This window comes from Saccopteryx leptura, chromosome 9, assembly GCF_036850995.1.
Source record: "Saccopteryx leptura isolate mSacLep1 chromosome 9, mSacLep1_pri_phased_curated, whole genome shotgun sequence".
Classification (NCBI taxonomy): Eukaryota; Metazoa; Chordata; class Mammalia; order Chiroptera; family Emballonuridae; genus Saccopteryx; species Saccopteryx leptura.
Window position 1 is genome coordinate 39168369 of NC_089511.1, and position 12572 is coordinate 39180940.

The 12572-nt window shown below is 54.4% G+C and overlaps 2 protein-coding genes across 6 annotated transcripts in view; both read right to left on the bottom strand.

The window, feature by feature from the left end:
* Nucleotides 1–120: 120 nt before the first annotated feature.
* IL17C (interleukin 17C) lies at nt 121–4370 on the bottom strand. 2 transcript variants are annotated; one of them, XM_066349257.1, is made up of 3 exons: nt 4084–4370; nt 3427–3761; nt 121–2882 (listed from the first exon to the last, which is right to left on the bottom strand). In XM_066349257.1, exons 1-3 carry the CDS (start codon nt 4084–4086, stop codon nt 2621–2623), a joined length of 600 nt encoding a protein of 199 aa, XP_066205354.1. In that variant the 5' UTR covers nt 4087–4370; the 3' UTR covers nt 121–2620. The 2 variants fall into 2 exon arrangements, with proteins under 2 accessions (XP_066205354.1, XP_066205353.1); XM_066349256.1 differs by having other exon boundaries at nt 3427–3839.
* Nucleotides 4371–11802: 7432 nt separating this feature from the next.
* The window catches only part of ZC3H18 (zinc finger CCCH-type containing 18), a 78266-nt gene continuing 77496 nt past the window's right edge, over nt 11803–12572 (bottom strand). For all 4 annotated transcript variants that reach the window (XM_066349252.1, XM_066349251.1, XM_066349255.1 and 1 more), the window contains one exon: nt 11803–12484. In XM_066349252.1, the coding sequence (XP_066205349.1) occupies nt 12277–12484 (208 nt within the window). In that variant the 3' untranslated portion in view covers nt 11803–12276. The remainder of the gene's footprint in view (nt 12485–12572) is intronic.

Below are 12572 nucleotides of genomic sequence, written 5' to 3' on the forward strand. Positions count from 1 at the left end.
CAGCTGTGGGGGCTTCAGGCCTGCCCTTGCCTCTCCAGTCCTGAGGCTGCAAACACACACACCAGACACCTCTCTCCGTTTCTCTCCCTCTTTCTCTCAATCTCAATCTCTTAATCCTCCTGGGCACTGTCTGCTGCTCCCCAGCTGGGAGCCCCTGTGGCTCCCAAGCTTTGTCTGACTTCATCTCACATCACGGCCTGGAAGCCCCTTCCTCCTCAAAACACTCTCCTCAGGCATTCCCCAAAGTCTGGAAAAGTCCTTAAATCCCTTGCCTCCTGTTTGCTTCACATGCTCTCAGTAAATCCTACTCTCAGAACTGGGGGTCCTCTAATGTTCCAGGGCCAGCACTCACCACTGTACCAGCCCTGCCCCAGGAAGTCGCCACTCCAGCCTTCCAGAAGGACAACGAAACCATAGGCCTCCTGACTTCCCTTTATGGACCCTTAAACCCCATTGGGGCTCTGTCTTCATAAATCTGCTACTTGTCACCTCCCCTTTTTGCCTTGTCCCCTGCAGGCCATTTCCAGCACTGCAGTTGACCTGCCAGGGCAGCCACTCAGAACCCACAGACCCACCCACAGTCCAGGACAAGCACCCTTACACCCTGGCCCCGGTTATTCCCTGCCACACTGACCACCCTCAAGCCTCAGACACAGGCACACTGCCTTCTCAGGGCCTTTGCACAGGCTCTTCCTTCTGCCTGGAGTGCAAATCCCTGGCTGACCATCCAGACCTTTGCTCAGGTGGCCACTGTGGCCTCCCTGACCCTCTGTTTGGAATTGCAGCCCCTCCCCCTCCCCTGCTTCTCTGTCCTTAATTCCTTCACCACCAACTGCTGGGGCATGTTACTCTTGCTCTGTAGTTGTCAGTCACCCGACATGTGGCCAGCCACATGTCCGTTTTGTTCGCTGCTATATTCCCAGAGCCTGGCACATAGAAAGTCTGTAAATATGGGCTGATCCCATAGTCCTTCCAGCAGAGGCGGATTTAACGGTGGGCGCACCCGGTGGGTGCCCTGGGCCCCAACTTCTGAAGGGCCCTGCAAAACCCCAACTTTATACTTTTTTCTAATGACACCACATTTGGTTTCATATGTGCACTTTTAACATTAGCAGTACATAATATTTTTTATTTATTTAAACATATGGTTAACATTTATTTTTATTTACCCTCTCTCTCTTTTTTCTCCTCTCTCTTTTTTTTAAGGGGCCTAATATTTTCTTCTGCGCCCGGGGCCTCAACTGACCTTAATCCACCTCTGCCTTCCAGGCTCAAGACAAAGGTCACCGTTCCCTTTCGGGCGCTTGCACACAGTAGGCATGAATCAGTGAGTGAAAACAACTGGTCAGGCAGGCAGGTGCTGCTAATTGCCCTGCCAATTTCACAGCCGCCTGAGCCCATGCAGCACAGGCTGGGGATACAGGCTCCACAGGGCGTCTGTCCTAGCTGAGCCAGAACTGCCCTAGGGCCCCTTCCACAGCCGCTGAGCCCACGCACTCCTGGGCCCCGTAACTAAATGCCTTCAACAGTGATGTGCCCAAACGTGCAGGTTCAGGACTTGCGCAGTGAGAGTACAGGCTGGGTTGGCAGGTGGCCAGTGAGAGCTGGGGGTGGTGGCCAGTTCAGCTGCCCCCACTACGGCCGGTCACCAGTGGTGGACAGAAGCCCAAGGGGATGTCTGGCCCTTGGGGCTGGCCTTTGGCACTTCCTGGGCCTCTGCTGTGGCTGGGGGAGCAGGGCTCAGATCCCTGAAGTGGTGACACTCATCCAGGCTGCAGAGGCACCCCGGAGCTGATCCTCTGGGTGCTACCCTCAGAGATGCCTGTCCTTGGGGCAGACAGGTCTGTCCCAGGGATGCAGAGGGTGCCCACTGCCATAGCACAGATCTGTCCACACCCTGGGCCTGTGGGGAGAGGCCCTACTCATGGCTGAGCTGAGGCAGTGAGGCCCATTCCCAGACCCCAGACCCATCATCCCTGGGTATCACCAGGGAAGACTGTAGGGGCCTGCAGGGCACACCTGTGCTCCACTCTGTTCAAACTTATTCCCCAGCTTGGATGTACTTGGGGCTCCTGCATAGTCCTTTCTGGACATACCAGAATCTGGGGCCTGTGGCTGCCCCTGCAGGGCCAGCTGGGTACAAGGATCAAGCAGGGGTGAGGGTAAGGAGGGTGCCTTCACCCCTGTCTGTGCTGCCCGATGCTTTGCTCTGGGGGTGTTTATCAATTTAATTACACATGTTTACATTTACAATAAATAATTGTTTAAGAAATACAGGGGTGGTGGGAAGAGGGAGCCTAGGAGGACCACTAAGGTGGGGACCATTAGAACACCTTTAAGGTCCCTTCTAGCCCATTGTCTGTTTTTGCAAAAGGGTAACTGAGTGTTGAGAGGGGGCCTTCCAGTGCCCAATCTCCACTGTTTTCCCCTCAAACTAGAGGCCTGGAGTCCTGGTACCTGCCCAGGAACCCTGAGTAGCAGAAGCAGGGTCACCCAGGGCATATAAATAACCAATAAATACACATAAATAAGAGGAGCCCTCTCTGCAGAGAGATCCCTGCTGTCCAGTCTGGGAGGCTATCCCTGTCCACAGCACAGGGAGGACAAATGAGGCCAGCGGTCACTGTACCGCCCTGGGCAGGACGCAGGTGCAGCCGATGGGCACACGGATGGACTCCACGTGGAAGGCAAAAGCCCCGGGCGTGGGCACTGCAGTAGCGTCCCTGGAGCAGGGCCGGCGGAGTAGCACCAGCAGACTCTGGTGCAGCGGGACAGAGTTGAGTGCTGCTGTCTCCCGGCCGGTCCTGGTGCTGATGCAGCCCCTGCACAGGCACTCAGCAACGGCCAACTTCTGTGGGTAGCGGTTCTCGTCTGTGTCCACGCTGCAGGGAAAGGCTGGTAAGGCCCTGCTGAGAGCCCCAGAGGCGAGTTCCTCCTTCCCTGTCCGCCCCGCCCCCAGCTGCCCCACACACACTGGGCCTGAGTGAGAGCTGAGGCATCAGGCTGCAGGGAGCCCAGATGGCTGGCTGCTTAGTAAGGAATGACTGTGCGTGTCTCCAGTGCCCTCTCAAAGCACAGAAGCTGTGGTAGGTGCTTCCAGAAGCCTAGCTCCCTCTGTCCCTCCCTGTGGGCCCAGCCCAACCCCTGCAGGGGCTCAAGTGGGGGCCCCAGAATTTTCCCAGAGGACTCTGGTATTCAAGGTCTGGGCTGAGCTCTCAGAGACAACAGTGGCAAGGAGCCTATCTTATGGAGCCTCACCCTCCAGGGCAGGGGCCTGGCTGGACAGAGGTCGGGATGCTTATTTCATTTAACTGGTGAAAACACAGACTCAAGAGAACTCTTTAGGAAGCCAGTGCCCAGAGAGGGGAAGGAGAGCCCAATTTCACACGGGGAATCCCCGTGCCCAGGGAGGCCCACAGCCCTCACCGGTATCTCCAGGGAGAGAGGGAGCGCTGGTGGATGTCGGCTTCCAATACCTCCTCAGGCTGCAGCACTGGACAATGGGTCCCAGCCTGGGGCTTCTCATGCCGCCTCCTGCGGCCCACTGCCTCCAGGCTGGACACCAGGGCTACTGGCAAAGCCTGCTGCCACTTGGCAGCTCGAGCCAGCAGGTGTGCAGGAACCTGGCCCAGGGGCAGCTCCTCAGCTGAGTAGCAGCGTGATGTCCCGTGGGTGTGGGTGTGGGGGCCTCCCCGGTGTGGGGGGCCATGGTGGGCGATGCTGGCAGACAGCCAGAGCAGAAACAGAAGGCGAGGTAGGAGCTGATGGAACAGGCAGTGGGTGGTCAGGGGATTCCCAGTGACAGGGCACCTTGCTGTCACCCCAGCTTGCCCTGTTCCCTGTGGAAAGATGGGGTATAGCACATTCTCTACATTTGAGGAAACTGAGCCCCAGAGGGACTAGCCCCTCATCCCAAACTCCCCAGTGAACCAGAGCTCCTGGGTCCTGGCTCCCTTCTGCCCTAAGATTTGGGGGGTGGCTTCCTGGACCCCATCCCAACATCATCATCCCAGAGCTCAGCGAACTAACAATCCTGGGCCAGATGGCACCGTCCAGGTGGGGGCGTGGGGAGAGGTGGCTCACCATCTCAGTGGTGGCGGCTGGACTCTGAGTGGCTGCTGTGTGCCTGGCAGCAGTCCCAGGCACACCTCGCTGTGGTCCTAGGGTGCACCAGATGGCAGACCTGACCGTGGCAGTTTGGCAGAGCCCTTTATACCTCTGGCCACACCTGGGGAAAATCCAGCATCACTTCCTCCTTGGGAAGTGCCCAGATGCCGCTTCCTCCTTCCCTCCCTTCAGGTCTTCACTGACTGTTCCTTCCTCCCCAGCCCAGGGTGGGAGAAGCCCACTCCTCACTCCAGACCCTCTCTGATTACCCTCCATCCCCCACCCAAGGCTAAGCACCTGTGGGTGGAGCCACAAACAAGTCCTGCCTGTGTAACATTCTCCAACCTTCTGTAAAAGGGTTTTTGCTGAGTATTCTCCTGCAGCTTGCTTCTCTGATTCCACTGGTATGGTTTTGCTATCTGGACCTGGTGACCTGGGTACCTGGGGTGGGGCTCGCTCAACCCACCCTCCAGCACAGTACCCCTCCAGGGTTGCTTTTACCTGTCCTCTCTCAGTGGATATGAGGTTGGTTCCATTTTTCATCTAAGATGATTAAGATCAGGAAAACAGATGGGAGAGGTTCCAGGAGAGACTTGGGCTGGGGCCAGTGAGCATCTTCAGGTTTCTTCAGGGTGGGGCAAAAGTAGTTTTACAGTTGAGCATGCAAAACACAGTTTCTTGTATTATTCATTTATTTATCCATTTATTCATTTATTTATTATTAGTTTCTATGCGAACAACTGTAAACTTACTTTGCATTACCTTGTATTTGAGCTTCTGTGGTTTTATTTAATAAAATTTCTTTCTAGCCTGACTAGGTGGTGGTGCAGTGGATAGAGCATTGGACTAGGATGCAGAAGACCCAGGTCAAAACGCCAAGGTTCCTGGCTTGAGCGTGGGCTCATTCAGCTTGAGCGTGGGGTAGTTGGCTTGAGTGCAGGCTCACCAGCTTGAGCGTGGGGTTGCTGGATTGAGTGTAGGATCATAGACATGACCCCAAGGTCTTTGGCTTGAGCCCAAAGGTTGCTAGCTTGAAGCCCAAGGTCACTGGCTTGAGCAAGGGGTCACTCGCTCTGCTGTAGCCCCCTGGGTCAAGGCACATATGAGAAAGCAATCGAACAATTAAGGAGATGCAACGAAGAATTGATGCTTCTCATCTCTCTCTCTTCCTGCCTGTCTGTCCCTATCTGTCCCTCTCTCTGTCTCTGTCTCTATCACAAAATAAATAAATAAATAAAATTATTTTTTCATTTCCTTCCTTCCTTCCTTCCTTCCTTCCTTCCTTCCTTCCTTCCTTCCTTCCTTCCTTCCTTCCTTCCTTCCTTCCTTCCTTCCTGTGAGAGGTGGGAGGAAGAGACAGATTCCCACATGCACCCTGACAGATCCACCTGGCAAGCCCTCTACCAGGTGATGCTCTGCCCATCTTGGCCACTGTTCTGTTGCTCAGCAACTGAGCTATTTTTAGCACCTGAGGTGAAGCCATGGAGTCATCCTCAGGGCCAAGGCCAACTTTTCTCAAATCATTTGAGCCATGGCTGTGGGAGGAGAAGAGAGCAAGCAAGATGGGGGCAGGAAGTGGAGAAGCAGATGGTCACTTCTGTGTGCCCTGACTGGGAATTTAACCTGGGACTTCCACATGCCGGGCCAACACTCTACCATTGAGCTAACTGGCCAGGGCCTATTTAATAAAATTTCAAGCTAAAATACCTGAGATGGAGGGTGTCTTGGGAATTTTAAAGTTCAGGGTACCCTGGGAAGCTTTATTTAAGGAAGCCCCAGGAGCCCACCTGTGTCCCACCCATTCGGTGCTCCTGGCTGGGAAGGGCAGTCCTGGGGGTGCCTTTGCTAACCTGAAAAGGAGTGTTTGTAGCCAGATCTTGCAAAGTTTTGAATGGGGTTTTAACACCATCCTGTAAAGGGCATGCCTGGGGGTCCCCTGGGCTCGTGGGCACCCTCCAAGGCTGACAGGTATGGGGTGTAGATAGAGAGTGTCAACCTGCCTTCCAGTCTTTGCCTGGTGGCAGATGTCAGGATGTATAGACCATTAAGATGCCTGTTCTCTAAGTTTTGGAACTGCAAACCTGATGGACATGAAGATACCCTGAGGGGGGAGGGGGGGGGAGAGAAGGCAGCAGGACAACTGGGCTCTCCACCTTCCCAGTTAGCAGTGTGTGACTCTGGGCAAGGACTTGCCCTCTCTGGGCCTCAGTATGCACCTGTAAGCAGGGGAGTGAGTGAGGATGTTCTGGCAACAGGTGCTAATTTGTGACTGTTTTCTTGGCTTATTCTGAAGGATGGATGGATGGATGAATAGATGCATCGAGTTTCCAGGACTGCTCCTCTCTCCAATGTCCTTACCTATTCGCCCTTTGCTTTCAGGGCTCATAATTAAGTACCGCAATGGAACTTTGGCAACAGGAGATGATTCTCTTACAGTTTTGGAGGCAAGAAGTCTAAAAACAAAGTGTCAGCATGTTGGTCTCTTCTGGAGCCTCAGTGAGGACTTCCTGTCTCTTCCAGCTGCATGTAGCTATTGATGATCCTTGGATCCAGTCCATGGTTTATAGACACATCACTGTAACCTTTGCCTTTCTGTTCACACAACCTTCCCCTGTGTCTGTTTCTTCTTCTCTTTTTTTTAAATTTCTTTATTATTTTTTATTTTATTTATTATTTTTTTTTTATTTTATTTATTTTTTTTAGAGAGGAAAGAGAGAGGGAGAGAGACAGAGAGAGAGAAGGGGGGAGGAGCTGGAAGCATCAACTCCCATATGTGCCTTGACCAGGCAAGCCCAGGGTTTCGAACCGGCGACCTCAGCATTTCCAGGTCGACGCTTTATCCCCTGCGCCACCACAGGTCAGGCCATGTGTCTTCTTATAAGGACAGTCACCCTCATCCAGGATGATCTCATTTCAAGATCTGTACCTTAATTGTATCTGCAAAAATCTCTTTCTTAGATAAAGACACATTTCTCACAGGTACAGGGGCTAGGACTTCAACATATTTTATTTTTGAGGGGGGGGACACAAGTGAGTCCAGTACAACCTCTACCAGCACAGGTGCTTGTTGCTTAAATTGTCAGGTCAAGAGAAAGACCTTTTTTTTTTTTTTTTTTTTTTGGTATTTTTCTGAAGCTGGAAACGGGGAGAGACAGTCAGACAGACTCCCGCATGCGCCCGACCACCGGGATCCACCTGGCACGCCCACCAGGGGCAACGCTCTGCCCACCAGGGGGCGATGCTCTGCCCCTCCGGGGCGTCGCTCAGCCGCGACCAGAGCCACTCTAGCGCCTGGGGCCGAGGCCAAGGAGCCATCCCCAGCGCCCGGGCCATCTTTGCTCCGAGGGAGCCTTGGCTGCGGGAGGGGAAGAGAGAGACAGAGAGGAAGGAGGGGGGGGGGAAGCAAATGGGCGCTTCTCCTATGTGCCCTGGCTGGGAATCGAACCCGGGTCCCCCATACGCCAGGCCGATGCTCTACCGCTGAGCCAACCGGCCAGGGCCGAGAAAGACCTTCTTTAGGGTGAACTGAGACCTGACTCCCTGCTGGGGCCCTTGGAGTGCTCAGAAAAATTTCAGCCCCTCCTGCCACTCGGCAAAGGTAGTGTGTGAGCCCCTTGAGGGCAGGGACTATGTTGCCAGCACACCCTACCCTAGCTTCTAGGTGCTCCATTAATACATACAGCAGAACAAAGGGGAGATAAGCCTGGACAGCCCTGTGTGAAAACCAGGGTGACAATGTCCTCTGTGTGGGCCACTAACAGGTCCATGCTGGTGGGGCAGGAAGGCCAGGAGCCAATGGGGAGCAGCGGGCAGCAGTACAGCTTCCTTTGGGCTGAAAAGCCCAGCTGCATTCATGCAGGTGCTTAGTTAGGAATTGAAAAGGTTTTAAACTGTGGCTTGTACCTGTGCTCTTGGGGTGCCCCCACCCCGCCAGAATGCACTGGGTCCAGTGCAGGGGTGGGGGGGGGTGTCCCCCTGCCCAGGCCAACCCCCGCAGGTTAAGTGCGTCTTGTGTGTTCCTGAGTCTGTTCTCAGCAGCTGACTGGGTGGGTTAGCATGTGTCGCGCTGGGTGGAGGGAACTAGGACCGTGACTTCACAGCCACGCTTCCTCACAGTGGGCCCCGGGCGCCTCCAAGGCGGTTCCCCGAGGTTATGACGGCCAGTGCCCCAGGTAACTGGCACAGGGACTGGGAGTCAGGGTCCAGAAGCGTGGAGGCCGGAAAGACTCAGGGCGGACCAGGGCGGTGCCTCATTCCTAGGCTGCTGTGGAAAGCGCAGAAATCCCAGGTTGGGCAAGACTGGAAAGGTGCCGCCAGAAGGCCAGAGGGCTTCGTGAAGGCGTTGTCCGGGTAGACCCCTCAAACCACGCCCACAGGACCACGCCCCCAATTAACCACGCCTCCAAAGTCCCAGAGAGAGAACCGAGGATGGAGATGTAGGAAGGATGTATAAGGGGGACTTAAATGCAGGAGGAGGGGATGAACGGAGGAGACAGGTGCTGAGTCACAGATACTCGGACAAAGTCAGGAACAGGGAAGGCAGGGAGAGAGAAAAAGGCAGAGGCCAAGGCAGATGACAATAACACAAGAGACACAGGGAAAGACACACCAGATGCCTCTGGTGTGGCCCAGCCTGTGGCCAGAGCCCTTAGAGCCCTGGCTGGACAGAAGTAGCCAAGTGGGCCTGAGTTGGGAGGTAGCCTGTAGGAGAGGTTTGCTCCAGGCTCTGGGGGCTCCAGGCTTAAAGTTTTCACCCATCTTAGAGGGAGAGAGTGGCAGGACTCAATCCCTTCATCTGTGAAGTGGAGGTGACAATACCGTCTCCCCCTCCCCGGAGGGTGTGGTCTTCCCTATCACTGGGCCCCAGGCAGCCCTGCCTGTGGTCAGTCTATCACCCAGCTCAGTTTTCTTGTTCCTACAGTATTTTGTGCTGTCAGGAATGTCTTCTTTACCTCATTCTTGTCTATGGCCTTAAGCGAGGGGGGAGGGGCTGTCTGGGGCAAGGGTCCCTGATTGTTCACCCAGGGTCAAGGCCACGGCCTGGCTTCCTTTGGCCAGAGCTCCTGGCCTTTCTTGCTGAGCAAAGATCACTGCTGTTCTCAGGGGCTAGCAGGGGAACTGCCATGGAGCTGGGGGGTTGGTTGGCAGAGAGCAGAGGAGGGAAGCCAAATCTGGGATCGGAGGGGGTATGTGGAAGCCCAAGCTTTGAGGGAAACAGCAGGGGCCTGACCTCAGGGTTGGGAGATGTTGACCCTTGCGAAGGGTCAGTGCTAGCGCTTCTCTGGAACACTTGAGGAAATGCAAGGTGACAACTTGAGGACAGCTCTGTGGCAGCAATGGGATTGAGGGGATGGAACCAGCTTGCTTGAGCTGTGAGAGGAAGTGGGACAAGTCAGCCAAGTCAGAATTCCAGGAACAGGAAACAGCATGTGCAAAGGCCCTGGGATGGGAGAAATGGCAAACAGGCAGGAGAGAGGTTTAGCATCTGCCATGCTGATGGGCTGCTCTAGCTGTGGAGGACTGGAGGGCAGGGGATCCTGTAGTGGCCTACCTAGACACTTGAAGAACAGTCTGGTGGGTGGAGATGGAACTTGAGAAATTCCCACTAATTGCATGTTAACCACCTATCAGGATCTCGGTCCTCACATTCCCTGGAAGGCAAAGATGCCAGAGGATTCATCAAACAATAGGACTCCCTTTTCTCAGGTGCCTGGCCTGGAATGTTCTTTCCAGACCTTGGGAGGATAGAGTTGGCTTGGGGTGTGGCCCTCACCCTTCCCAGGATAGGCTCCTGCTCCAGCCTAGCCCAGGTGAGCCATAGAAAGCTGCTAGTCTGGCTTGAGGGGACCTAGTGCTGTGGCTCCAGCCTAGGCATAAGAGGTCAGGGTCAGGCCAATCTCTTGGGACCCAAAGAGGCTGGTCAGGTGTGCTAGGAGGGCTGAGTGCAGAGGCCTGTGTTGTGGGCTCACCTGTGGGCTCCTGGCTTAAGAGGGGCAGTCACTGCCCGTCTGGACTACAGGGCCCAGTGGCTTGGCAACACAGAGCACACAAGAACAGGCTGGCACTCAAGGTGTCCTTGAAATCTACTCATTCAGAAAATGGGAGTTCTCTTTGCACCTGGTTTTGACCTGATGGCAAATCATAGAAGTCTTTAAAAACTGGGATGGCCTGACCAGGTGGTGGCGCAGTGGATAGAGCATCGGACTGGGATGTGGAAAGACCCAGGTCGCCAGCTTGAGCGCAGGCTCATCTGGCTTGAGCAAAGAGCTCACCAGCTTAGACCCAAGGTCGCTGGCTCCAGCAGGGGGTTACTCGGTCTGCTGAAGGCCCGCGATCAAGGCACATGTGAGAAAGCAATCAATGAACAACTAAGAAGTCGCAACGCGCAAAGAGAAACTGATGATTGATGCTTCTCATCTCTCTCCGTTCCTGTCTGTCTGTCCCTGTCTATCTCTGCCTCTGTAAAAAACAAACAAACAAAAAAAACAACAACTGTGGGATGCCCTTGATTGAGGCTGCTGTAAGAGGACTCTTGTCTCCTGCTCTGTGGGAGGGATACGGACATGAAACAGAAAGCAGTGCACTCAGGGGCCTCACTGCATGGCCATCTCACAGCACTAGCTCCCTCCAATTTTGCTGTAGTTTCAATGCCATATAGCTGCGGGGCAGAGTGCCGGAGAATGGACCCTGTAAGTTGGTCACAGCTCAGCATGCAACCAGATGAGAACCACAGGCTGCTGTCTCCTGATACTGGCTCACAGGGCCCTCCTGCAGAATTGGAACTGGGGGGCAGCAGCGTGGGCTCTGGGGGCACTTTGCAAGTACTTTAGGGTTCTTGCTTTATGAACCTGAGGGCGGTGGAGCACCCCGAGGCCCATGGCACCACTCTGAGTTTAATCCCATCAGGAAGGCCCCTGAGCGAGCACTAGGGTCCTCCCCCAGGGTTATGCAGCCCCGCTGGGGCTCTCTGGGCCGTGGTGGGCACTGCAAAGGCTGCTGCTCTCAGAACTGCTGACATTTCTCCTTTGCCACTAGTGGACAGCGGTCTTGGGTCCAGGACTTCCCAAGCTTTGATGTGCAACAGCTGTGTGGGGTAGACGGCATATTTTGGGCTCTTGAGTGGGGAAATGGCTTTGGGGATGAGGGTTGGCCTGGTCCGAGGAGCATCCTTCCTGACCTCTGCAGCCCAGGGCCCTTTGCTGGGATAAGCAGCCACCAGTTTGCACTCACGAAGACCAGTAGGGCCAATTCCACCACAAGGAAACAGGCACGGTGGCCGGGCGAACGGGTAAGCAATTACTGTTTCAGGATGGAGGCTCCCAGCGAATAGCACAGGGGCCTCTGGGAGGACTGTTCTCAGCCTCCATCAGCCAGGGGCCCGTAAATAGCAGGTGGGCCCAGAGGACATACTGAGGGAGCCACAGGGAGGGGGAGGGTGTGGGGACCAGGTACATACAAACACCACCACCAGGGCAAGACAGCTGCTTATCAAAATATTTTATTTTAGGAGACCCCTCAAAAAAAGACCCTCCACATTAGACAGATGCCCAATAATACCCTTGACCCTTTTTTTTTTTGGTATTTTCTGTATTTTTTTCATTTCCAAATCAACTAATTTGATGCTTAAAATAAAAGACAGGAAATATTTCCCAGTCAGACTTTAGTCAAGAATATATATATTTTTTGATCCTGGGGATAGGTAAGGACCAGGAAGAGGTTGCTCAGAAGCACTCGGTGTTCCTGCCGACAGCAGGCGAGCTGCGTGGTGAGGACATGACACACAGCAGGGCAGGACTTGCCTGACTAGCAGAGGGAAGAAAAGAAGATGGGGAGAAAAAAGATATGGGTCGGCTGATCTGGGCATCTGGGACTTAAAATTTACATAAAACTGTGCCATGTCCTCGCTCGGTGCCATCTGCCTGCCTGTTTCTTCTCTGGGAAGGGGCTGGTCAGTGTGGTCAGGAGAAGGCTGGGGTTCAGCTTCATCTTCATTTCGTGTGTGTGGCTTCTTTTCCAGCTGAGAAACTTTTTTTTTCTTTTTTAATTTTTAAAAAGAATCACAGCCAAAATAAGACATTAACTGCAAAATCCAAAATGGCTGCGCTTACCCTATTTATAAAAACACGTGAGTCTTTGCCTCTGGTAGGGGAGCCGAGCCCGCGGGGCCCATTACACTTTCCCGGGAATCTTGGCCCGCTTGCGAGCAATGGCGTCCTCCACAGCTTTGAGCTGTTTTAAGAGCTCTTCCCGCCTCGACAGCGTGCTGGCCTTCCCTGATTTGGTGCCGGTAGAAGCGGCGGTGCTGGCATCTGAGGCTTTACCAGGCACACTTGTGACCTTGCTGGAGCTCTTGGACTGGGGTGACAATTGGCGCTTCCTGCGGGGAGTGGAGAGACTGTCAGAAGAGCCCAAGTGCCTCTCCCTCTCTGCACTGAGCTTCCTGCCAGGCAGGGGACATGGGGCCT

What these genes read in the sequence shown, in the direction of transcription:
- IL17C (XM_066349256.1), bottom strand. An exon ending in CTCTCTCCCTGGAGATACCG is followed by an intron (nt 2,883 to 3,426) that starts GTGAGGGCTGTG and finishes CTTTCCCTGCAG; the next exon opens with CGTGGACACAGACGAGAACC.